At 34.7% G+C, this 26,010-nt stretch overlaps 2 protein-coding genes across 2 annotated transcripts; one reads left to right on the forward strand and one right to left on the reverse strand.

Moving 5' to 3' along the window:
* The first annotated feature begins 3,807 nt into the window (after positions 1-3,807).
* On the forward strand, positions 3,808-16,034 carry LOC125816244 (alpha-glucan phosphorylase, H isozyme). The gene is made up of 15 exons (XM_049495832.1): positions 3,808-4,019; positions 4,167-4,346; positions 5,393-5,569; positions 5,650-5,735; positions 5,895-6,084; positions 6,255-6,347; positions 7,172-7,356; positions 7,496-7,613; positions 7,691-7,819; positions 8,329-8,547; positions 8,669-8,872; positions 9,121-9,279; positions 13,913-14,176; positions 15,071-15,261; positions 15,779-16,034. The coding sequence occupies exons 1-15, from the start codon at positions 3,825-3,827 to the stop codon at positions 15,903-15,905; spliced, it is 2,517 nt and encodes an 838-aa protein (XP_049351789.1). The 5' UTR covers positions 3,808-3,824; the 3' UTR covers positions 15,906-16,034.
* A 5,066-nt stretch (positions 16,035-21,100) lies between these two features.
* On the reverse strand, positions 21,101-24,036 carry LOC125816572 (uncharacterized). Its single transcript, XM_049496188.1, has 3 exons — positions 22,887-24,036; positions 21,874-22,785; positions 21,101-21,595 (listed from the first exon to the last, which is right to left on the reverse strand). Exons 1-3 carry the CDS (start codon positions 23,679-23,681, stop codon positions 21,101-21,103), a joined length of 2,202 nt encoding a protein of 733 aa, XP_049352145.1. The 5' UTR covers positions 23,682-24,036.
* Positions 24,037-26,010: the final 1,974 nt, after the last annotated feature.

Raw genomic sequence — 26,010 nt, forward strand, 5'->3', positions numbered from 1 at the left:
TTAGACATAATTCATCAACATTCATTAATGATCAACAAACCCACTTCATAAGACACTATTTATAGTTTAAGAGGAATCATGGGTTCTTGGATTAAAATCATCAATTAACCATCAATATAATAATAATTTGGCATTAGTAAACCTTTAAAATTGTTTGATGAAAGAACCCATGAGATTGAGTGAAAAACCTAGATTTTCATGATTTGAAATCACATTTGAATTGGCTCCTTGAATGGAAAATTAGACAAGGATCAAGACCACCATACCTTGGTATTGATTCCCCACAAAAATTGAAGAAGAAACACCTTGAAATCCCCAACCCTAGCTTGAACTTGACCTTGATCTCCAATGGAGTTTCTAGAGAGAACCTTTGTGGGAGGGAAGGGTTTTGATTTGGGGTTTTGAAATAATAGAATGTAAAATAGAGTTTAATATTTTTAATACTCTTAAAATACCTAAATAAACCCAAAATAACCGTCCCCCAACTTATTAGGACTTGGGGTGAATTTACTAATTCACTTCTACACTTGGTCGTGTCACCTTGACAGATTGCAGGTCCAATTCACGACCACCCAATCCATAGACAGTGGATGGGTTGACAACTCTGTGCTGTCCCTCTGTGGTTCATGGTTGTGGCCTGTTTTGGGGGCCCTTGACCTACAGAGGCTATCCACGTGGTGTGGATGGACCTACGGGGCGTTGACCCCTTCCGTAGGTCACACAGTTTTGGCAAACTTTCTAGTTTCAAGGGGTCTTGGGGGTTAAACTTAGGGTCCTTCTCAAGGACCCCTAAGGTGGTCCTTGGGGAGTCATACCTTGACGTTTGACCCCTAAACCCCTCAATCATGACTCGGGACAACATCAAACACCATCAAACGTCACATCAAACTCAAACGCACACACGTTAAGCTCTAGTTCCACTAGTTCATTTTTTGGGTCGTTACATTCATTCTATGGTACTAGATGGCTAATGAGACAAGTATTTTACACTCCCGCTTTACTTTTATAAAACTTTTGGACGTGGAATGTTGTATTTACTTATTTTATTCTATTTTTATGTTATGAAGGCTAAGTGGCTTGTATGGGGTTTCTCGAGGTCCTATATGCCATGTTACATCTAGGGGATACCCTTGGGTCGTGACACTATGAATTATGAATTTATGAAGATATGCATGTTCTTTCTATGAATATGATATGAATGATTTAAGGCTGCTTTGAGAGTAAATCATCAACATTGTTGTTGTGAAAGGTTATTCCCACATGAAAGATTCATTGGGTTGAAATGTTTTCTTTACAAAATTTGAATCAAGATTTAGTAGCTATTCTAAATGAACTCTAGCTTGAAGTGGATACTTAATTGTGCCTTTCCATATATAATAAGATTAATATGATTAATGAGTACTTCGTGAGATCGATGCTTAGCACCAGTGAACTAGCGACGATTACCTATGTCCGATAACTATGTGCCACAATAGGTTTGTCTTAGATAGAAATTAGTTAGTGGATGCACTTTAGCTCAAGCTTATGGTTCTTACATTGGAAAGTAAGGACATCTCTTTTCGGTGTGGGATAGACACTATATTTCATGTTATAGCTCACATGGTCTATGTCTATTAATGACATACTTCCCACAATAACGAATTAAGACTTCTTTCTAAAAGTATCTCTCAAATGTGTTTTAAAGATGTTTTGCTTGCATTGACCATGATTATGATTTATGTTTTCTAACATGTTATTTTACGATTTAGTTTGGTCATTGCATGGCATGCAAATTCTCTTTTAGCATGATTTCATAATTATTATGCATTGCTATCATACTTAGTTCATTCCATGTACTAATGCATATTTGTGCCTACATGGTTTCACTAATGTAGGGTCCGACACTCCTATTTCGGACACTCCTGGCTAGACATCCTTTGGGTGCTTTGGTTGAAAATGGGTGAGTCCTCATGTTCCGAGTACCGAGACTCCTTTATTACTTTATGTCATTTCCATTTCCGACTTTTTATGTGATGTATGAATTATGTCCCAATCACTTTCCTTATGATGTAATAGATGACCTTGAGACTTATGTTTAGACTTCCGCTTTTGTCAAATTCTTTTGTATGGAATGATATCTTTTAAACTTTTTTACTTATATTATCTTGTACGATGTATGCTAAGTGACTTGTGTAGGGCCTCTCGGGGTTCTATACGTCATATTACACCTAGGGTCTACTTTGGACCGTGACATTTAACTTGTATACACAAGCTGGCTATTACACTCGAGTGTAATTGTGTATATAAAGCTAAATATGAACTTGAGTTTACCTCCTGAGAGGATGAGTGATCGAATAAGTAACTACTGAATTAGTGGATGAAGTCTAGGTATTATGAGCAATAGTACCCTCATATTAGTAGTGAATTCTTTCCACATATGATTAAATTCCTATACGGAGCATGTAAAACCTAATAGGTAATCTTTTGATGCTCACTGATCGCACTAACTGTTTATCGTATGAAATTGGGTGTCTAATTGATGTCTAATTGGCTTGGGTCTTGTCGACCATGTGGGAAGTGGGAGATGTAAGTTAATTTTGGGTCATGAGTCGTTGGTCGCCCATGTGGACATGAGCCGACCCAATACAGTTTCTGAAAAAGAAGATAAACGTAAAAAAGACTATTTTGAAAAAAGAGAGAACGGTGACAATTGTATCTCCCACTCCCTTTAAAATAGTCTTCACCCTTAAGAATGGGGAAAACAATAAAAAAAAAAAAGACGATAGAAAGAAAAAGAAAAATATTAAGACTCTTAATTTCCTTACATTGGCATCAAACAACCCAAAAGATATTCAATTTGTGGTATTGTACTTTGTTTCTTGAGATTCAAAGTCCAATTTGAAGCAACTCGTCAACAAAAATATTGTTGTTCAGTCTTCTGCTACTGTTAATAGGAAGACAATTTTATTCCTATTACGTAAATCTTGCAAAAACTCGTAAATCTTTTAAAATAATATTTATCTATTCAAATACTCCAATTTTATTTATATCAAAATGAACCGCTAAAAAAGTAAAGGAGGAGAAAGGAAATTGAAATAGGAATTGTTAGTTGGAAATTAAATATGAGGATGAAGTGTTTGAAGTAAGAAAAGAAAGAATGGAAAGTTGTGGGTACTTTGGATCCAACGTGACACGTTCACCATAAATCTCGTGCCCGGCGCGTTTTCATTGAATGCCCAAACTTGGGGCGCTTTGTTTGCTTCTTCCTCTTTTTATTCAATTATTATTATTATTTTTGTAGGTTGCTTTGCTATTCTTCTCCTCCGTTCATTCCACATGTGTTGGTGATGATTTATGTCCAAATCAAGATAATCACTCTTTTGTCTTTCTCCTTTCTCCTTCAATATATATTTATTTATGTTGCCCTCATTCATCAATACACAATAATCTAATCTTCCCCAGGGAAAAGGGTGAGAGCTCTTTTATTTTTCTTTTCTTTTCTCTTCTCTAAATAATAAAATAATAAAAGGGAAAAAATATCCTCCTTGCAATCTTCTTTTATCATTCTCTTAATAAAAAATATCCTCTTTGCATATTCTATATCATTCTTCCCACTTCCAGTCTTTCCCATTTCATCACTATCTAGAATCTACAAAAAAAGAAAAATCTTCGATTCTGGACTGTTTTTTACCAGATATTCCCTTGCTAATTAAGTATGATTCTTACTTTTATTATCACATATTTCGTGTCTAACAATTTTGTTTCTCAAGAAATATGTTATGGTTTATTATTAAAGAGTAGAGTAAAATATAATTGAAGATTTTGGTGGTATAGGTTTATTTTCCATGGAAGGTGGTGCAAAATCGAATGATGTGTCAGCAGCACCTATTGCTCAACCACTTTCTGAAGACCCTACTGACATTGCATCTAATATCAAGTATCATGCTCAATATACTCCTCATTTTTCTCCTTTCAAGTTTGAGCCACTACAAGCATACTATGCTGCTACTGCTGACAGTGTTCGTGATCGCTTGATCAAAGTGAGTTACTTCTTCCCAACTTGTTTTCTCAAATTCTTTTCAAATCTAGACGTATTGTTTATGATTACAACCTTTTCCTTCCTAACATTGAAGCATGGAAGTTTGATTTCTAATCTCAGTGTCCCTATTTGTCTCTTTCCTTTGCAGCAATGGAATGACACCTATCTTCATTATGACAAAGTTAATCCAAAGCAAACATACTACTTATCAATGGAGTATCTCCAGGGGCGAGCTTTGACAAATGCAGTTGGAAACTTAGACATCCACAATGCATATGCTGATGCTTTAAACAAACTGGGTCAGCAGCTTGAGGAGGTCGTTGAGCAGGTATTAACACCTTAGGAATCTCTGCTTTTCTTCAATGGTTTGTTATTGAATTAACTGCTCGGTGGACCTTCCCCAAATCCATGCTTGTCAAGCTATTAATTGGATTGTGGAATATGTTTTGAGTTGAATACTCTTCATCCTTTGTGACAGTTATACTTTTTCTTTTGTCTTGAATCTGCTATAGGTATTGCAATGATATTATTTAGTTTTTCTTAGTTGTTTTTTGTTAATGATGTAAGTTTATTTTCACTTCATACTTCAAAATGATAGATTACACCTAGAATATATACACAAATCTAGACACAAAAGGTCAAGAGCATATTAATCGGATCATGCCTTTTACCTACAATACCTATAATATTTGACTATTATCCTACCCACTTACCTACAACTTATGACTATTATCTTACACAAAATCTAATAGTCAAAATACTCTTTGACAATATCTTAACATTTATAAAGTAGGTTTCACTTTAGCTTTGAAAGCGATGTCCATTTCAGTGAATGTCGATCCCGAACAAAAGCCTCTTTTCTGATATCAGTAGGCTGAACCTTTAATGACTGCATAGTGAGTTACATGATCCTTTTTTTGGATAAATTAGCGGGTTATATGTACTTTGTTTCTAATATACTCTACAAAAAATCTAATTGCCAAGTTTTCTTAAGAACGGGTTTAAGATGAAGGCTGGATGAGTGGGTGAAAAGATTCTCTCCCCAAGTCCAAGTCTAAGTCTTACACTTTATGGTGATATTACCTTGTTAATTTTGGATATTGCTGGATGAAGACTTCACCACATAATGCTACTGTATTCTCCAACTTTGTGTTGTGATTTGTCCATTACATCACTCTGTACTGCTATCCTCAATCTTCTCCATTTTCTATTTCTGAAAGTAATCAATCAACAATTATCTAACCTTCTATTTGAGCTTTTGGTTGGCTATTTCTGAAATGGAGTTGAGATACTTCAAGAGGCTTATTTCTGTTAGTGCCACCAGAAAGTGATGGTAGATTATTTTGCTTTCTATAATTTATCTTTTATTTATAGGAAAAAGATGCAGCATTAGGAAATGGTGGTTTAGGAAGGCTCGCTTCATGCTTTCTTGATTCCATGGCCACATTGAACCTTCCAGCATGGGGTTATGGCTTGAGGTACAGATATGGACTTTTTAAGCAGCTTATCACAAAGGCTGGGCAAGAAGAAGTTCCTGAAGATTGGTTGGAGGTCTGATTTCATATAAATGCCTTTGTTAAATACCATGAGAATTAGATGCTACTAATCAAACTTGGTTGTGTTCTATGCAGAAATTTAGCCCCTGGGAAATTGTAAGGCATGATGTTGTCTTTCCTATCAGGTTTTTTGGTCATGTTGAAGTCCTCCCTTCTGGCTCGTAAGTACTAAAACAAACTATATATGTGGTAAAGTATTTAAAGAAACAGACTTCTTCAAAAAGAAAAAAAGTATTATAGAAACAAATGAGTCAAATTGAATTTTTTGAAGCCACAATGCTCTCTAATTCAAACTCAATTGTTCATGGAATTTGTCGCAGGCGAAAATGGGTTGGTGGAGAGGTCCTACAGGCTCTTGCATATGATGTGCCAATTCCAGGATACAGAACTAAAAACACTAATAGTCTTCGTCTCTGGGAAGCCAAAGCAAGCTCTGAGGATTTCAACTTGTTTCTGTTTAATGATGGACAGTATGATGCTGCTGCACAGCTTCATTCTAGGGCTCAGCAGGTTTGTTGAGAGAACTTTACAGCTCTAACTGTTCTATTTTTCCTTAGTAGGGGAGTTAAATTATTAGGTTAAATATTGTAAGGCTAACCCGGAGATAGAAACGCTTTACCTTGAATTGACACTCACTTTCCTTGTTCAAGAGATGAGTGGTTTAAGTTTTGTCCATGCAGATTTGTGCTGTTCTCTACCCTGGGGATGCTACAGAGAATGGAAAACTCTTACGGCTAAAGCAACAATTTTTTCTGTGCAGTGCATCGCTTCAGGTTTACAGTTTCCTTTTCTCCCTTCTGCTCCTGTTCCATTTAATACCATATCTTAAGGCATTGTCTTATCTAGGAAGTCAGTCTAATGGGATGATACTAATGAGCATTTTTTTTCCTCGGGCTTATATTTTTATGTTGATCTTGTGCCTTCGAATCTGTTCTTCAACTAATTAGTTTTGGGTGAAGTTTCTTGCTTGTTTCTGGAGCCACTGGTTACACCTCAATCCCAAACATCCTCAATATTCAATAGGTTTGAGCCAAAAAGAGCTCTTCATCACGTTGTTGAATTTCGAAAGAAAAACTTTGTTCATTTGAACTAGTTTCATGAAAAAAATGACTTAGTCAGTTTGGAATACCCGCCCCCCCCCCCCCCCCCCAAACCCCTACCCTCTCAAACAAACAAAAATAGACGCAAAACCAATCCTTTTAAGAGAACCTCAAAATCAATTCTCCTAAACCAAATCTCAACACTCACAATTATTTTGCTATACAGAGACGAACCATGTTTTATCCAAACAGAATGAAGTTTTCCATCAAACATTGTACAATGTTGAATTTTCTTGGGAACTTTTAAGAGTTCCAGTCTCCAAGAGACCTGTTTGTCAGAATATTTGAGTTATTAAAAGTTTTCCAAAAAGCCTATTTTCCAAATTATTTAGGTTCTTAATAGGTATATATGCCTTTGTTCAACTTTAAATCATGTCTAAAGCCAGGTAATTAGCATTTAATTTGACCTAGAGTTTTGTGATATTTGGTAGTTCTGTTATGTCAGAAAAATAACCTTCTTTACTTGATTATGTAACTGGCTATTGGATCAACACCAGGATATTATTGCCAGATTCAAAGAGAGAGAAGATGGAAAGGGTTCTCACCAGTGGTCTGAATTCCCCAAGAAGGTTGCGATACAACTAAATGACACACATCCAACTCTTACGATTCCAGAGCTGATGCGGTTGCTAATGGATGATGAAGGACTTGGGTGGGATGAATCTTGGAATATCACTACTAGGTGATTTTTACCATCTTATTTTGCCTAGTAAGGTGCTCTGTGTTGAGTAATACATCGATATGGTTCCTCTGCTTGCTTTGTCTTGGTGCTGTATCTTGCAAATTTATGAATTTGATGATGTGATGCATTATATCCCCAGGACAATTGCCTATACGAATCATACAGTCCTACCTGAAGCACTGGAAAAATGGTCACAGGCAGTCATGTGGAAGCTCCTTCCTAGACATATGGAAATCATTGAAGAAATTGACAAACGGGTACAGAACCAGCCAGTTTATTTCTTCATACTTGAAAATATAGCTTACTTAAAAGGTATATTTGACACTTCTTGCAGTTTGTTGCTACAATAATGTCAGAAAGACCTGATCTTGAGAATAAGATGCCTAGCATGCGCATTTTGGATCACAACGCCACAAAGCCTGTTGTGCATATGGCTAACTTGTGTGTTGTTTCTTCACATACGGTAAGAGATACTATGCACCGGAGTGTTTGATAAGTTAACTCCAGTAAACTTATCCAGATTCTCAAACGAATAATTCATTTCATGCGAAGCTGTTTGATGCCAATCAAATAATAAATTAATTCTGATCAAAATAATTCTTTTTGTGCAGAACGTTCTTTGATTTTTTTTCTAACTGCATCTCAGTACACGTAAACGAAAAGAATATCAACCACTTATAGAATACCTTCTATGAATCCCCTGGCTTTAATTTTATCGATGCATAACCCAGAGCTGCATGCCATTAGTGATGTTTCAGTTTAGCCAACTCCAAAAGTATGAAACAGCTGATAGCATTTCTTTTGTCTTGATTAGTGAAAACTTGAAGAATAAGTTATGCACAATAAAAGTCTTCAAATCCTTACACATTAGTAGGACAAAAATAAGAATCTCCATATAAAAGTGGTCCTCCTTTTCAAAGTTCATGTTGAATTTTAAAAGAGAAGCATAACCCCGTTAGCCATATCTGACAGGTAAATGGTGTTGCCCAGCTGCATAGTGACATCCTGAAGGCTGAGTTATTTGCTGATTATGTCTCTGTATGGCCCACCAAGTTCCAGAATAAGACCAATGGTATAACTCCTCGTAGGTGGATCCGATTTTGTAGTCCTGAGCTGAGTCATATAATTACCAAGTGGTTAAAAACAGATCAATGGGTGACGAACCTCGAACTGCTTGCTAATCTTCGGGAGGTATCTTATATATGTGTGTGTATGTGTGTGTAACATATCATTTATCGTAAAAGCTTGCATACATTGAACATTTTCCTTCATGTGGGTAATGATATTGCAATTGACTATACATTTTGCAAAGTTTGCTGATAATTCGGAGCTCCATGCTGAATGGGAATCAGCCAAGATGGCCAACAAGCAGCGTTTGGCACAGTATATACTGCATGTGACAGGTGTGAGCATCGATCCAAATTCCCTTTTTGACATACAAGTCAAACGTATCCATGAATACAAAAGGCAGCTTCTAAATATTCTGGGCGTCATCTATAGATACAAGAAGCTTAAGGTGCGTGAAACTGCCAAATTTCCATTTTCTGTTATTTCTCCTTAGCGGCATTAATATTTCAGGATCGTTGTCACTGCCAGCAATGATCTAACAAGTAAAATAAGGATCATATTCAGTTTTAACTTTTCTACTTTTGTGGTTTCCTTTCTGCACATGATGAAATCTTGAGATTATTGAGATGATGCAAGATTGGGATATTCCATCTTTTAGAAAGTAATGATATTCTTATACCTGTATCATTACTATAGGGAATGAGCCCAGAAGAAAGGAAAAATACGACTCCTCGCACAGTCATGATTGGAGGAAAAGCATTCGCAACATACACAAATGCAAAACGAATTGTCAAGCTCGTGACTGATGTTGGCGACGTTGTCAATAGTGACCCTGACGTCAATGACTATTTGAAGGTAAGTGGTTTAATGAGAAGTATGCACAGGTCTAAGGATTGGTGCCTGCCCTCCCAAACTGAATCAAAAATAAACTTTTACCTTTTGAAGTTTGAGAATTTTCCTAAATATCTCAAGAGATATCGTAAATGTATGCGTGTATAGTTTTGCTAAATCTTTTTTACCAGTTCTCCTTCATAACATGCCCTCCTTCCAATCCTGTGTCCCCCCACTAAGTAGGGAGAGCTTTAGATTCTTTTCTGACCAAATATTACTTTTCTTTTGTTGATAAAATTTAAATTACCTTCTACAGATGATATTTCCTTTTAAGGATACTGAATGTGTTTAACTTGCACATTGTATTGTGTATTGAGTGTAAAGTGCTGATGTTTATATTCTTACTAGTTTGAAGCACATGCATATATATATAAGAAAAAACAAATAATTGCATAGTCTAAAATTTTTGATTTACAAAATAGCAATTTACAATTTGCAAAGTTAGAATACCTTGAGAACATCCATCCACATATACCATTTTAAATGATCCAGTACTTGTCTCTAAATGATTTGAAAAATGTCCAAACCAACAATAATAATAATACAAATTAAATTTGTTACAGAAATTTGGGTCTGCTTTTGCTGATTTTTTGTTCAGTCATTATCTACATTAAAATTGGGGTTTAAGAAACAAGAATCTATAAATTATTATTTAGTATCTTCCTCATCTTAACATTTGGATTTGGTTGAATGTATTATATTTTGGTTCTCTATGCTATGTAAGCACTTAGGGTGATATGTATTCCATTATAAAAAGTTTAGTGGTAATAGGACCCCAAAAAGATAAGGTGTCTCCCTGGAACTTTTGGTATAGCTCAGTAGTGGGGTACTTATGCCTTTTCCTAGAATAGAATAAATCAACATATACAATATGAATATAGGGCTAAAAGAAATTTATACTGCTGGAACAAAAATAGACTGAAATAAAACTCCATCTTCATCTTCCCTCAAAACAGAAATTTTGTTATTTTGCTGCGACCTACTGCCCGGAAGAACCAGGCAACTATGCTAGAAGGTGAAATGCGGAAAAGTAAATCAACACAAGCATCTTTACATAGAAAACTCCTTTCTTAAGGGAGGCAAAAACCACGAGCTATCTCCACTAGAATTTTCCCAAACTCTCCAACACTTTATCTTCATTGAACCTTGACTTTGGAAGTCCAAGAACCATTTCCTTTGATATCAGTGTTGTTGAATAGTGAGAAACTTGCATACCCAAGTCTTTTATGTCATATTAAAGAGTCTGTCTCATGTGCATGTACACTTATATCTAGATTCTGGGGTGGACCCATGATATCTGTTATGAAGACATTTCTGTGTTGTCTTCCTCTGAGAACCATTTCCCTGTCTTTGGCAATCTTCCGATGAAAATAGGACCTGGTAACCTTGTTTACACTTCTGAGACACTCAGTAGATTATGGTTTTGGCCTTTGACACAGTACTCACTTTCACTTGCATGGGAATGAGATCTTCCGATTCCTACTATATTTGCCTTCTTTCCATTGCCAAATCCTACACTTCCTTCATGGTAGGGCATTAGTGAGATAAAGTTTCCTTCGTCTCATGTCATATGTATGGAACAAACACTGTCTACATACGACATGTTGTTGCCCTGTTTCTCCTTTGGGTTTGCATAATTCTCTTCAGAATCCGAGGCAGAGTGGCACTAAATGTCAGGTATCATAAATGCCAAGTTCTCTCCTGAGTCAGTCCTCCATGGACAGTAGGGACTGATCTTCTTCATCATCCACTTCATCTCCTAAGGGTTCTTCCATGCCTGCTGGCTCTTTATTGGTAGCTAGAACTTAACATCTTGCAAATATTCTGCTTTTAGGGACCTGTTCCCCGCTTTCCTTCTTAACTAGGCTTCTTCTTAACTGAGTTTCTTTGTTAGGAGAGTCTCATGTAGAGTGGTCATGACTCTCCGACTTATGACATGTATTTTGAGTTCCCTCTATCTTTGCTTTGTAGGTTGGGTTTTTTTCTTTATTCAAGGGCCCCCTTCTGATTATCCTTTCGACTTTTATTGCTAGAGAGCCAGTTCTTCTTCATCAGAGTCTGGTCCATTTTCTTGGGGAATCCTTCTATCATGAGCAGTTGTGGGGATCTTTGAACATTTTCCCATAGCTCCTTGTCTTCTGTGGTGTTGATTTCTGACTTTATTACTTTCCACCTGCCACCATTGAAGCATTGTGCCTTTGTAGTTGATTGTTCTTCTTGTACTCTTGCAAGTACAACTATCTTTATTCTTTCAAGGTGTTAACTCTTTTTGAAAGAACCCGCTCCGATACCAATTGTTATTTTTGTTGCGACCAACTGCCTGAAAGAACCAAGTTCTTTCAGCAACAATGCAAGAAGATGAAGTGCGAAAAAAATAAATCAACACAGATTTTTACCAGGAAAACTTGGTCAAGGGCAGGAAAAACCACGACCTATCTCCAAAAGGATTTCCCCAAACTCTCCACTATAACATGAACAACTTTTAAGGTTATAACTCCTTTGTACACCTAAGGAACTGACTCTAACAGTTCCTACCCCAATCCTCAACAATTCTCCATGATTGTTGGTAACTCTCCAACTCTTCAAAGACTCTATCCAGTCTAAGAAGTCCCTTTACAACTCATTATAAAACCAGTACTTACGCAAATCTCTAGGAATGTAAAAGTATATAGTTTTGGAACCACAAGAATGTAACGATCACAACTTAGAACAATAATGATAATACTTGATAGGAGCATGTTCTTCATTGTAGCACTTGACTCTTCTCTTCAGGACTCTCTCGTATAGATTATCTCTATATATGTGTAGTCTCTCTTTTTTGATGGTTAGCTTATAAAGAAGTAAAGCAATTCATGTTTCTTCAAATTCAACCAAGAGTTGGTTCAAGACTTTCCAAGAATCCAATCCTTGCTCGACTTGTCAGCCAAACCTCTCTTATTTCTAAGCTAATTCCTTTTGTTCAGTTTTGGTAACTTTCCATCTCTTGAAGTTTAGCTTCTTGTGGAATAGATGAAGGCTAATTACAATTCTTCAATGTTTTCTTTTGTGCGCATGGAATAGCTTCTTCTTGCGTAAACGAAACAATCATAAGTTCTTGTTTGAAGGAACAAGTTATCTCAACAATTCCTCTGTAGTGTTGCCAGCTTCACCAATTCCTTTTGGACATCTGCTAAGGACCTGGTGCTTGTACTTCTTTGTGCATTTTCCTTGTGCATAGATTGTCACTTGTACAATGTTTGTCAATCATCAAAACACCATAAGATCTTGAATTAAGATTTAGATAATATAAAAACTCAACAAATTTGTTATCTCAAATCGCTGATTTCATTATCCTGTGTCGGTAAAGCGCCTTCTTCTTGTTAGAAGTGTTCTAGATTGTCAGCACAATCTTTCCAGCTTCATTGTTCTTGAATATGTTGCGAATTGGCTCATTTGATTACTGATGCTGGACTGTCCAGTTGCTGTCATGTGACTACAAATTTGTGCTATGTTTTGATTGAAATAGGATACCTGTTTAGTCTTGGCAATTTAGTGCCGTACCTTATAACTTGTTTATAGAAATCCTTTGCAGTATTAGACCTTGGGTTCTAGATTGTCAGCACAATCTTTCCAGCTTCATTTATCTTGAATATGTTTTGATATGGCTTATATGATTGCTAATGCTGGATTGGCCAGTTGCTGCTTTAACTTGCCATTAAGTCAATGACGATCTGTGTACAGTAGTGGTAGTCTCATTGCGTAATAAATAAGAAGTTGGGTTTGGGTCAAATAAAAAGAGGGTCAGTTAAAAAATATGGAATATTTTAATTCAGTTGGCAATTTCAAGTGCTGGGTCCTATGCCACGTGAATCTCCGTTAGGGTTGGGGTGAATATATCTACTCTGTTGAAGGCAAGGGCATATTTGGATGCAAAGTGAAGCGGCGGGTAGATGTGAACTATAAACCAAAGTTGAGGGTTAAATTTGGCCCTTCTCTCTTATTTTATTCTTGTTAACCAGCCGAGGACTAGTTTAGAAAACGTTTTTTTCTTCATATATTTAACTTCCTCTGTTTAGAAGTTATAATGGTCATGATCAGGGGATAGATATACATAAACTGTTGGAGCACTAACTAATTTGAATAGAATTGGTTGTTTTCCTTAGTTATTTGCTGTATGAAAGGTAAATTCTGTGGATCTTTAACCAGCACATCAAATTAAATTGTCATATTTGTGGAGCATGAATATTGGACTTCTGTATATATTTGGGGGAAGAGGAGGAAAGAGAGAATCTGAAAGGGTGCAAGGATTTTAATTGCAGTCATTTAAAAGAAATGAAATCAATACAAGTCCTACTTTCTTGTAGTCTCCTATTTTCAGCTATAAGTGATACTTCAGTATAGTATTTCTCCGATGCTATTTCTCTTTTCAAAGATCTAGTATGGAATAAGATTAAACTAAACAAAAACATTTTAATTTGATGCAGAGTCGCATCTTTAAGATTCGGATTCACGCTTAAGTGTGGATGTTGTCGTCTAATTTCAGTGTAATGCGGCAGTATTAGCATGCATTTGTCAGTACGTTTTTTTGGCCTAATAGGAGGTTGGCTGATTTTTCCAGGTGGTTTTTGTTCCCAACTACAATGTATCTGTGGCAGAGATGCTTATTCCGGGAAGTGAGCTATCACAACACATCAGTACTGCAGGCATGGAAGCAAGTGGAACAAGCAACATGAAATTTGCCCTTAATGGATGCCTTATCATTGGGACACTAGATGGGGCCAATGTGGAAATTAGGGAGGAAATTGGAGAAGATAACTTCTTTCTTTTTGGTGCAACAGCTGATGAAGTTCCTCAACTGCGCAAAGATCGAGAGAATGGACTGGTATTGTTCTACAGATATAGTATTTACTCTACATTGAAAGTTGATAAGTCACCTATATTTCTGGTTTAGATCTATTAACATTTGACGTATCTTATTTCATTGCCCTGCTGCTAATTTAAAACTCGTCACCTGATTAGCCTACTCACTTTGCCATGTGTCGTGGATTTTAAGTGTGAGAAGTAATTTTTCCTTGGCTGTTTTGTTCCAAATTATCATATCATAGAGTGCTTAGTTTCATCACAGGCCATGGTACCGATTGCTGTTTTGCTGAGATTGAATGTGCGGTAAAGACTACTTCTCATTTTCTGTAGAGATCTTCGTGATTAATACTCCCTCCAATTGGGCACAGAGTTTAAGAATTAAAGAAAGACTTTTGGAACTTGTGATCTTATATAAACCTTTGATATTTGTGTGGTTGCTATAAATCATTTTATATAAGGATAAATAGGAATTTTAAAGTTAAATTATTTTTAAATAGAAAGATGGCATTCTATTAGAGACGGACTAAAAAGGAAAGTTTACCACATAAATTGGGAAAATAGGTTACTTTGACAGTAGGTCCTTTCGGTTTCAGTCCTAGTTTGACTTGAAAAATCAGTAGGTCAAAGAAAAATGTAGTTATATGACTGAGTTACTTCCTCTCATGATAGAAACCTGTGGAAGTCCTCAAATTAAGTCACATGGAACAGTACTAGTCAGAGTTCTCCTCATTGAAGTATCTTCTGGTTTGACCAGCCCAAAATACATAGGAGGAATGTCAAATCTGTTGTCTGTTAGATTAGCTTACTGCAGTTGAAATACTATTTTACCCCATGTAGACTAGATAGAATACACTCATTTGTTCCTATCAGACAAAGTAGTACCAGTAACTTGTTTTCTCATCCTTATATGCAGTTCAAACCTGATCCTCGGTTTGAAGAGGCGAAACAATTTATTAGGTCTGGAGCATTTGGGACATATGATTATAATCCCCTCCTTGAATCACTGGAAGGGAACTCGGGATATGGTCGTGGAGACTATTTTCTTGTTGGTCATGATTTTCCGAGCTACATGGATGCTCAGGCAAGGATTGATGAAGCTTACAAGTAAGACATTCTACTTTACTAACTTGTACTGTTTGGTTCCAACAAAATGTTCACTGCTTAAAGTTATTCATTTATGGAACTGGATTGCTCTTCTGGTGCTTGCCTTTTTATGAAGTAAACTCCATATATGTGTACTGCTTTCATTCATTTAAATCCGGTCAGAGCAAAGAAGCTATTGAAGAATCTGGGAAAATTGAAAATAAAACAATAATTTCTTCAAATAGGTTTGAAGTTCCCCTTTGGCACTGTATCTCAAGGCTCATTTCTGGTGATATTTTGAGTTTGTTCTGACATGATTGGTAGCCTCTTGACAATCCATAATGTTTGTTCAGAGTATTATACACAGATTGGCATTCCATACCGATGATGAATGATTTCAGTTATTGTAATACACAGTTTGACGCCCACCTAAGCTGCTATGACTTGTTTTACTTATTAGAGGGTGTATTTATGTTGTGCATCAGAAGTTTTGGTAGGAAACTTGAATACTGAGGTTTTGGGTCCTTTACGTTGACAGGGACAGGAAAAGATGGATAAAGATGTCTATACTGAGCACTAGTGGGAGTGGCAAATTTAGTAGTGACCGTACAATTTCTCAATATGCAAAAGAGATCTGGAACATTGCCGAGTGTCGCGTGCCTTGAGCACACTTCTGAACCTGGTATCTAATAAGAATCTAATGTTCATTGTTTACTAGCATATGAATAATGTAAGTTCAAGCACAACATGCTTTCTTATTTCCTACTGCTCTCAAGAAGCAGTTATTTGTTGAATATCTATATTCTTCTAGTACCTTTAGTTACTCATTTGCTTCTGATATCTCTTGTCCCCTTTGATAGAGGTCTTATTTGCACCATTATAACGTGCATAGCCAATGTAAAATGCGATCAGCAGTTAAACTTCGCTTTTTCTCTTTCTTTTAACTCTGCATATATTAAACGGATAAGTATAAAAATGTCCTTTAATTATATGGATAAGTATAAAAAAAAAGTCCTTTAATTATGCAAATTCACTACCCCTGTCCTCTGTTAAATAGTTTGTGTAGCACCTCGTGCCTATAGACTATTTGTGTAATGTTTAATTATACGGATAAACCCTTCGGGGCCTAGTGGTTTGAGCTTGGGACTTCCATGTTGGAGGTCTCAAGTTCGAAACCCCTTGCCAGCGAAAGCAAGGGGTTTGCCTTCTGGGTCGAGCTCGTCGCATCAAGCTTGCCTAGTGCGGGTTACCTCTCCTATGTGGTTTGCGAGCTATTGCATAGGAGCGGGGGTTTTACCCTATGCGCACCCAAAGGGTAGCGGCTGCGAGTTTTCCTTGTCATAAAAAAATAAAAATTATACGGATAAGCATAAAAAAAAATGTCCATGCAAAATTCCCTACTCTGTTAAATAGTTTGTGTAGCACCTCGTGCCTATAAACCATGGCTGGAACTATTTGTGTAATGTTTAATTATATGGATAAGTATAAAAAAAAAAAGTCCTTTAATTATGCTAAATTCACTACTCCTCTGTTAAATAGTTTGTGTAAATAGTTTGTGTAGCACCTCATGCATATAGACTATGGTTTGAACTATATGTGTAATGATTCCTTAGGCTGTTTTGAGCACTAGACTTATTTTGACTCTTTCCATAAAATTTTAAATGGATATTTTGAGCTATTTGATAACTATGGTTATTTAATTATCATGTGTTTATTAAATAACTAGTGAATTTGACCTCGCAATCGTATAAAGTTATTTAAATTTATTATACCATCTTTTTATGAAAATAAAATAACTTTTAAACAATATATATTTGAGTAATTGATAAATGTAAAATATTTAAAAGATGGTGTCGAATTAAAAAAAAACATATTACCCTTTGTTGACTATAAATAGATGGTTTCCTCTCAATTTTCAACCACAATTTTTTTTAATCTTCTACTCTTCTTCTTCTTGCATTTTAAATTTTTTTGTGTGATTTATTGTCGTTGAGTGAGTTCGAAGTTTAGCGGAATATGAGGTACCACTATTCTGATGAAGTAAGTCGTTCTATCCTAAGAAGGTATATTCCATAACCTCGAGTACTTGAGGAAAATAATTTTGATGTTATAATAATTATTTTTTTGCTTAATATATACATTAGTATGTAACGTTCCAAATGATGTAATCTAAATTTATTTTGTTTTTGTTAACAATTTCTCTTGTGATATAGATATATGCTTTTTAATATCTTTTTCAAAATTTAGAGAATGGTAACGATTTATTTTTTATGCTCAAGACAAATGAATAACTTTATTTATCAATGCTACTTATGTGATTTAGACTCTCGGAAATTTTGCTTCAAAATAGTTATTACTATATAAACATTGCCCTTTTGTTTTACTTTTTTACTATTTCTTAATAGTTTAGTATTTTAGACGAAGAAAAGTTCATATGACTTGTAATAACGCTCCCGATCCACATTGAACATTTACAAAATAATCTGCAATATTATTTTTTGCTAAGCTTATTATTCAAATCTTCGCTTAAATAAGCAATACTATTTACCATCACATATATTTGGAATTGATATTCATGTGCAATGCACGTGTCAAAAAACCAGTATATATATGTGTATATATATATAGACACACATATTAGATATTCATATTTTGTCTTATAAATAGAAGCATTACAAAATTTTGTTACAATATATTTTTTAAATTATTATTATTATATTATTTTTATTGTTATTTTATTTTGTTACAGTATATATATTATATACTCCAACATAGTTTTTCTTTTTTCTCCATTCCTTATGTATTTTTTTTTATTTCTCCACTTTATGTACTTACTAAGTAAATTAATAAATGTTTTATTCCTTTGTAAGAACCAATTCGCGTATATTAGGGAAGTGATCTTCTATTCTTCCCATGACTATAAATTGAATTTGTATGACAACTTAGAAGTCATTTCCATTCTTATTCTACTTATAATGAATTAAAAATAAAATACCCTCTTTTTTGTTTTAGATAATATCTCTTGTCATTTAAATAATTTATTATTATTCTCTATAAATTTAGGGAGACTATATATGGAACATGCTAAGACTTTTATATGGAATAAAATAAATGGATCATTCTTTAAATATTAAATTTTAATTTGGTAATATTATATATATGGAACATACTGAGACTTATATATGGAACAAAATAAATGAATCATTATTTGAATTTAAATTTTATTTTTGGCAATATTATATACATGGAACATACTAAGACTTGTATGGAACAAAATAAATGAACCATTCTTTGTATATTAAATTTTAATTTGACAATATTATATATATGGAGCCTTTTCTTTTTCTTGACATCTTTATTTTTCTTATCCCTCTTTATTTGTTTTCATTTTTCTTTCTCTCCCGTAGTACTTTATATATTTCCTTTTTGTCTTCTCTTAATGTTAAGCAAAATCCCTCAATATCAATTTTTTCTTGAAATATTGTCAGTTTTTTGTCATACAAATTCAAAGTATTTCAATGAAAAAAGAAGAAGAGGACAAAAGAAGAAAAATAACAATATTGTTTACATAGTTGTTTTCTCATTTTAGTGGTACAGAAACCTTTCAAATTCTATAATCAAATAATGCAGAATTATTATGTTTTAAGTGAAAAAATAAAAATAAAGAGTTTTTGATTTTTATAAATAGTAAGAATTGATTTTAACATTGATATCTTTTTGTAAAGATTTTTGGACATTTGTCTACAATAATGTTGTTTCATTATTCAGTCTTTATTGACGAATTGAGAGAGGTCATAAATCATTCTCGATTACTACATGACTTGATTATGTATTTATTGGATGAGTCTTTTATTAGTCTATTTAATTATTAAATAGGTATAAAAATGAATTAAAAATATTTTTAAAAGGAGAAAAAAGATAAATAGAAATGGTGGTCATTGAGGGATGCCACATTAGCTTGATTTATTTAATGGGAAAAGGCTCAAATATGCCATCGAACTTTCAGAAAAGGCTCATTTATGCCATCCGTTAAAAGTTTGGCTTATTTATGCCATTACCGTTTAAGAAAAGGCTCATTCATGCCATTATTTTTAACAGTGGTTTTGCAAAACCATTTTTTACACGTGGCCAATTATAATTCGGCCACATCATTATTTTTTTATTAATAAAAAATCAAAAGTCATGAACAAACATTGAATTAAACTAACCCACCCAACAAAAAACTCACCCAAGTAAAGACCCACCCAAATTTAAATTCCTATAACCCATCAGTAACCCAATTTTTCATTCAATTTTTCAATCCAAAAAGCCCTAAGATCCTTCTCACCCTCTTTCACTTCTTGGGCGATTGGATGAGTTCTAACACATTCCCTAACCCTCAAACTTAATTCTTCCATTATCATCTCCTTCAATTAATTTATTTTCTAACAATGTTTGAGGGGTCGAATGTCTCTTCTAGTTCAAAGAGGAGGTGTTATTGTGGACTTGAAGTCAATCAATTCACGGCGTGGACACCGAGCAATGGACACTAAATGGATGTTACAAAATGTGTTTGACTGATAACAACTTCAAGAATGTAGCTACTGGAGATGTTGTTGACAAAATTTGTGTGCCATTAACACATGAGGATTTGGTTGGGACTACAAATGCTGAGGGTTATTTCGAGACTTCATTTTTCCACGGAGATTGCAAAGCTATTGTTACTCATCCTATGATGGTGGCTTCATCCTTTCACCACAATTTAATAGTGATGCCTACTACATCTGAAAGTAGCAGTGAAAGAGTATTCAGTTACAAATTTATGGTTGCTTGAGTCAAACATGCCATAGGGATTATGTGTAGTAATCTATTTTCTTTTTTTGTGTTGCATTTCAGTGTTTATCATAAATGAAAGTCAGGTTGGACGAACAAATTACTTGTTTTCTATTATTACTATCAACATACTTTTTAGTTGTCATGTTGCACTAGATATTCGTAACGGAAAGTCTTACAACTTGCAACCTTCTTCATATCAAATATGATGAAAAATACATCTTAAAATGTTGGTTAAAATTTATATTGTTTGACTCTCAAAATTGAAATTTATATTGTTTGACTCTCAAAATTTCGTGAGCTACTCAGTCGCTCCAATTATCTTGGTCGATCGCAAAAGCTTGTCCATCCCTCCCTTAATCACAAGGGGAATAACTCTACCCAACGTCCTATTGCAGAGTGTTTAAACAATATCTTACATCATGGTTTTAAAAACAGTGCCCAAAATAAACAACTTTGCTAGAGAAATGCTAGAGAAGCATATCAAAATGAGATTAGAAAGCACCATAATCTGCTGTATAAATTCCAGAGTTGCACTTCACCATTGACCAACTATAGAAAGATAACAGTAACATGCACCAGACCGTAGACATTGTCATACATGCATCTAAAATAAATAATGGCACAAGACCTTCAGCCTCTTAAGTGGAGGATAATAGTCACAATGCATAAATAAATTCCAAGCAGTAGCAATACAAAAGCTCATTGAAAAGAATTGTGATGTCAACCTGCACTAAGGAGATACACTCCATCATTGGTCACTTTTAATCCATTGACAGCACCATTGCAAGCAATTTTTCTATACAGGAAGACAACAAATCTATAACACAAAACTTCAATATCAACATACTGCATAACCTAATATTTCAACAAATCTAGCATCAATTGTCATCCTATTACAAAATAGGTATCATTTTAAGGTTAAACTAATTGTAAAAACAAAAATCACATGTCAACCGCTTTAACCTTTAAAATGTCTAGGCATCACAAAATAAAAGGTTTAACCTTTAAAATGTCTAGGCATCACAAAAGAAAAACAAAGCAACTTTCATATTTCAGAAGAATCGGGGGCTGGTTCCCCTTGCCCTTTTCTTGCCATTATCTTGATACGTTTTTTCCTCGCATCATTTAGTAACTGATTGGATGTAACAACTTCCTTTCCTCGCCAAGTTATCTTTGTTGGTGAATAAGGCAAGTTTGTTGGAGTTGACACCCCAGTTGCATCTCCGGTGAATTGAATTCTTCTACCACCAGTTGATGGCGTCATTCTGCTCTTTCTCATGGCCAACAATGTATCAGCTTCAGAGATGGTTTTTTGCCTCAATATTGGGTCTTCATCGTCACCAATATCAGGTCCATAAGTTGTTGACTGTTGAGTATCAAATTGAGTTTGAAAGGCTGATTGTTGAGATGGTTGCGTACCAAATTCAGGCTCAGAACTGTTACTTCTTGAGGCATGGCTAGATTGTTGTGTTCCAGTTGATGTCTCACCTATTTTTTCTTTGCCTTTGCCTTTCTTTGAAATCTGTTCAGCCCCTTTTGCCTATAAAACAAAATAATGTTAACTCATATTTCTAACTATTGCAGTCTAAGGAAATATAAAGCTGTAACAGTCCCAAAAACTGAAACAGTCGCAACAATTTCAGTTTTCAAATATTCAAAATTGAAGTCTAAAGAAATGCCCAACTAAAAACAGTCTTAACAACTATTCAACTATTTTTATTCAACTAAAAATAGTTCCAACTATTGCAATCTCCAAAAATACATAATTAATGCAAGTTAAAGATTTATCTAAAACAAGAGAATAAGTTAAAAATATACCTTATAACAACCTCTTGCGTTGTGATTTTGTTCCCCACAATTACTACATGTCATTATAGAACCTTTTCTTGATGAACTCCATTCACCTTTTCTTTTTCTTGCTTCATCTGTTGTTCTATCTCTTTTTTTCTTGGGTCTTCCAATCATTTTGATCATATCAGGTGGTGCATGAGTAGGATCAACATTCCAAAATTGTATTCCTCTAACATGTTGTATTTTATGCTTGTATGTCAGCAAATAGGCTTCTTTACTGTAAAACCAGTGAATTTGTGTCTTTGGAACAACTTTCTTATGCATAAATGCATTAATGGCATGAGGGCAGGGAATTCCAGACAAGTCCCACAATCTGCAGGTGCATCTAATATGCTCTAAGTTCACAGTATGCCTATCATCACCTTCAGACACTTCATAACCATAATCACCATTAAAGTTCACAGTGCATCCATGTGCTATTGTCCTATAATCACTGTACAACTTCATGCATTGTGGATTGTGTTCAGTTTTCCAATGCCTAACTTTGTCTTCATTTTCAGCCAACCTAGTCATAACCTTAATCCTTATTTCCTCCAACATTTTGATAATTGGCATACCTCTTGCTTCTAAAATCCAAGCATTGAAGGATTCTGTAAAGTTATTGAAAACCATTGTGTTCTTACACTGCGTGTCGAAGTAGGCTCTACACCATGCCCGAGGTGGTTTACTAATCAAGTCCTTAGCAACATCTGCATCCAATTTGCCTAGCTTGTTGAGTTGATCTTTGAACTCTTCATCATATGTGCTCCAAGCACACCACCACATCAACTTTTTCATTTCCCCGCTCCTCCACTTTTTTTGCCAATTAGATTCAATGTGTCTAACACAAAATCTTTGATGAGCTGCAGGAAGTACATTGCTCACAGCATCCAGTAACCCCTGTAAGATTAAAAAGAAGATAGCAATGAAGTACAGTTCACGATTAAAACATAAAATAGGTCAAAAAAAATATAATGAAACATGTTTAAAAAATGATAAACCTTTTGCATGTCAGAAATAAAAGGCACTCCACTTCCATCTTTAAGGTCAAAAGATCTCTTCAAAAGCTCCACAAACCATGACCATGTCCTGGTAGTTTCTTTGTCAACCACTGCCCAAGCAATTGGATAGAATTGATTCATAGAATCTTGTCCCACAGCAACCAACAATTGACCTTCGATCCTATCTTTCAAGAAAGTACCATCCAAACCAATGAGTGGTCTTAATCCACTTTTCCAACCTACCTTCAAGGCATTAAAACATATGTACATCCTCAAGAACTTTCTTATACCTTGCTCAAAAGCATCTTTTGAGATGTTTATTTCAACATCAGTTCCTGGATTAGACTTTTTTAATTCAGCCCCATATGTTTCAAGTTTGCTAAAGTCATCCTTGAAACTCCCGTCTAGTTTTTCATGGATCATCACCTTAGTCCTCTTTACCTTGGATTTTGTAACATGTAAATCAAAATCAGTAGATAATTCTTCTCTCATTTCCTTCACAGTGTACTTAGGATCTCTCTGTAATTTACTTTTGAAGTATTGAGCTAATGTCTTCGAATCAGCCCTAGAATTTTTGTAGCATGGAAAACAAGTATGTTCACTTATCAAATTTTTTATACTAAATCCAGAAGCCCCTTTTTTATCCTGTGAAATATTACATTTACAAGGGCATCCAACTTGACAAACATACCTAGCCCTGCTACGATCAATTTTTTCAATCTTCAATCCACGTCTACTAGCTATAGCATAGTAGTTCATTATCTTTCTAGCTTCCTCAATGGTGGCAAATGACATCCCCTTCTCCAATTCCTTGTAGTGCTCCAATTTATCACTTACAGTACTGTTTCTTTGTTTCTCAAACAACTGAAGCCTTTCTTCATCATACTCCACATCAGAAGGAGTATTAACCTCACAATCAGAATCTCCTGGTACATGTTCATTATTTGATGCAACTTCAACATCTACATGATATCTCTCTAAATGATGAAGAATGTTATGGGTATCAACTGTCAAGTCTGTATCATCTACATCAAATAAGTCAATATTCTTAAACTCATGACAAATCAGACATTGTAAAGCCCGAATACCATCATCACCTTCAACTATGTAGTATCTACCAGATGGTCTAACAACTAAGAGTTGTTTCACTTTAAAATAACCAAGCTCCTTTTAAATTCTTCACACAAGTCTTTGTAAGACAACAAGTCTGGATCAAATTCATGCCACATATGCATCAACTTCTTAGTGTACAATAATTGGGGAGAAAAGACCCATTCACCCCCATAGTGAAAAAATATTATTACTTTAGCAATCATTCTTCAGTAATGTACACATGCAAAAAAAAACAATTGAATAAACGAGGGACCAGCAACATACAACAATAAAAATATGATGATTAAACTATCCATAATAACATAAATCGAAGAACAAGAAACAGGTCTTCAAATTAAAGTAGCTAAGCAACTTGTCTACGATTCATGTCAAATTACTTGATGGAGGGCAAAGGGAGAAGGATTAAAGGAATGCAAGAAACTGAATAGTATAGTGTAAAAGTTTTGTAGAGAATATACACTTCAAAACCACAACAAAAAGGAACAAATAACATCATTAAAAGACAAACTCTAACTAATAAACAATGATTGCCTTTATACTATTGTCACATAAAACCCCCCAAATCTAACATCTGAATACTATTCAGGGCCACAACAAAAAGAAACAAACAAGATCATTAAAAGTTGAGAACTTTAACTATAAAATACCGTTAAACCATTTACAGAACAATCATAAAAAATACCTAAATTTAACAATGAACACAATATGGGACCACAACAAAAAGAAACAAACAAAGACCATTAAAAGTCAAAAACATTACCTATTACCTATTAAACAATACATTTACACATACAAAAATAACAAACCCACATGACTTAGAACCCCATATGTACACTTTCTTGAAATCCTCTACCAACCACATTAAATAAATATTTAGTAGTAATATGTAGACTAACCTCTTTAATCTTCATAAACGAGATTGAAGAAAGATCAGTAAATTCGTCGGAGAAGGAGAAGGAGTTGGTCCTTCTTATAGAAGTGAAAGAAACTTCCTTTCTTAGTTAGGGTTTTTAGATTAAAAGTGAATGAAAAATTGGGTTACTGATGGGTTATAGGGATTTAAATTGGGTGGGTCTTTACTTGGGTGGGTTTTTAATTGGGTCTGTTATTTTAATTCAATGTTTGTTCATGAATTTTGATTTTTTATTATAAAAAAAATAATGACGTGGCCGAATTATAATTGGCCACGTGTAAAAAATGGTTTTGCAAAACCACTGTTAAAAAATAATGGCATAATGAGCCTTTTCTTAAACGGTAATGGCATAGATGAGCCAAACTTTTAGCGGATAGCATAAATAAGCCTTTTCTGAAAGTTCGATGACATATTTGAGCCTTTTCCCTTATTTAATACCTATATTTTTTAGCCCACATTTAAAATCGAATTAAATAAAGAAAAAGGGAGCAGAAACTAACCTGTGTAGCGACCGAACATAGAACAATGAGGAACGAAGTGCTTCAGGTAAGAGTTATTTACCATTCTCGTCGGGAAAGGAAATTGTTGATTTTAGATGTATCAGTAATGGATGTGAATTATTTTGGTGCAAGGGAATTAGGACAAGTGTGCAAGTATCTACAGAAGTAGTAGTAATATTCTCGCCTGTTTGAAATTTAAGAACCAAGGGTTGTATTTTTGGTTGTAGAGGTATAGACCACTGTCATTAATTATTTAATTGTTGATGAAAAGGAATTAGAATGATGCAATTGATTCTAAAAGAGTAAGGTGCTAGTTGAGTGGACCATCATGGAACAATGATGACCAATGATTGAGGGTATATAATAACGGAATTATAGGCTAATGATTGGGGAGGATTATAGTTTTATATCAACAATTTGATGCAACCATGACTTTTGCTCCTTCTTTCTGTGAAGTCCGTAGCTTCAGGACGTGAGGAAATTCTTTAACAAACGTTTAGGTCCTAATTATCATTTGGGGTATTGTCATCTTCTTTTATGTGTTACAGTTATTTATCCAAAATAGAAGTACAATAATATGAATGTCTATGTACTCGTT

The sequence above is a fragment of the Solanum verrucosum genome, unplaced genomic scaffold, assembly GCF_900185275.1.
Source record: "Solanum verrucosum unplaced genomic scaffold, falcon-dt-bn FXZP01000023.1, whole genome shotgun sequence".
In the NCBI taxonomy this organism is placed as follows: Eukaryota; Viridiplantae; Streptophyta; class Magnoliopsida; order Solanales; family Solanaceae; genus Solanum; species Solanum verrucosum.

Excerpts from the sequence above, each read along its gene's own strand:
- LOC125816244 (XM_049495832.1), top strand. The coding sequence starts at position 3,825 with ATGGAAGGTGGTGCAAAATCGAATGATGTGTCAGCAGCACCTATTGCT. Across the intron at positions 7,357-7,495 it reads TCTTGGAATATCACTACTAG|GACAATTGCCTATACGAATC; the intron begins GTGATTTTTACC and ends TTATATCCCCAG. Across the intron at positions 8,548-8,668 it reads TGCTTGCTAATCTTCGGGAG|TTTGCTGATAATTCGGAGCT; the intron begins GTATCTTATATA and ends CATTTTGCAAAG.
- LOC125816572 (XM_049496188.1), bottom strand. The coding sequence starts at position 23,681 with ATGTCATTTGCCACCATTGAGGAAGCTAGAAAGATAATGAACTACTAT. Across the intron at positions 22,786-22,886 it reads TTATTTCTGACATGCAAAAG|GGGTTACTGGATGCTGTGAG; the intron begins GTTTATCATTTT and ends TTAATCTTACAG. Across the intron at positions 21,596-21,873 it reads ACGCAAGAGGTTGTTATAAG|GCAAAAGGGGCTGAACAGAT; the intron begins GTATATTTTTAA and ends TTTGTTTTATAG.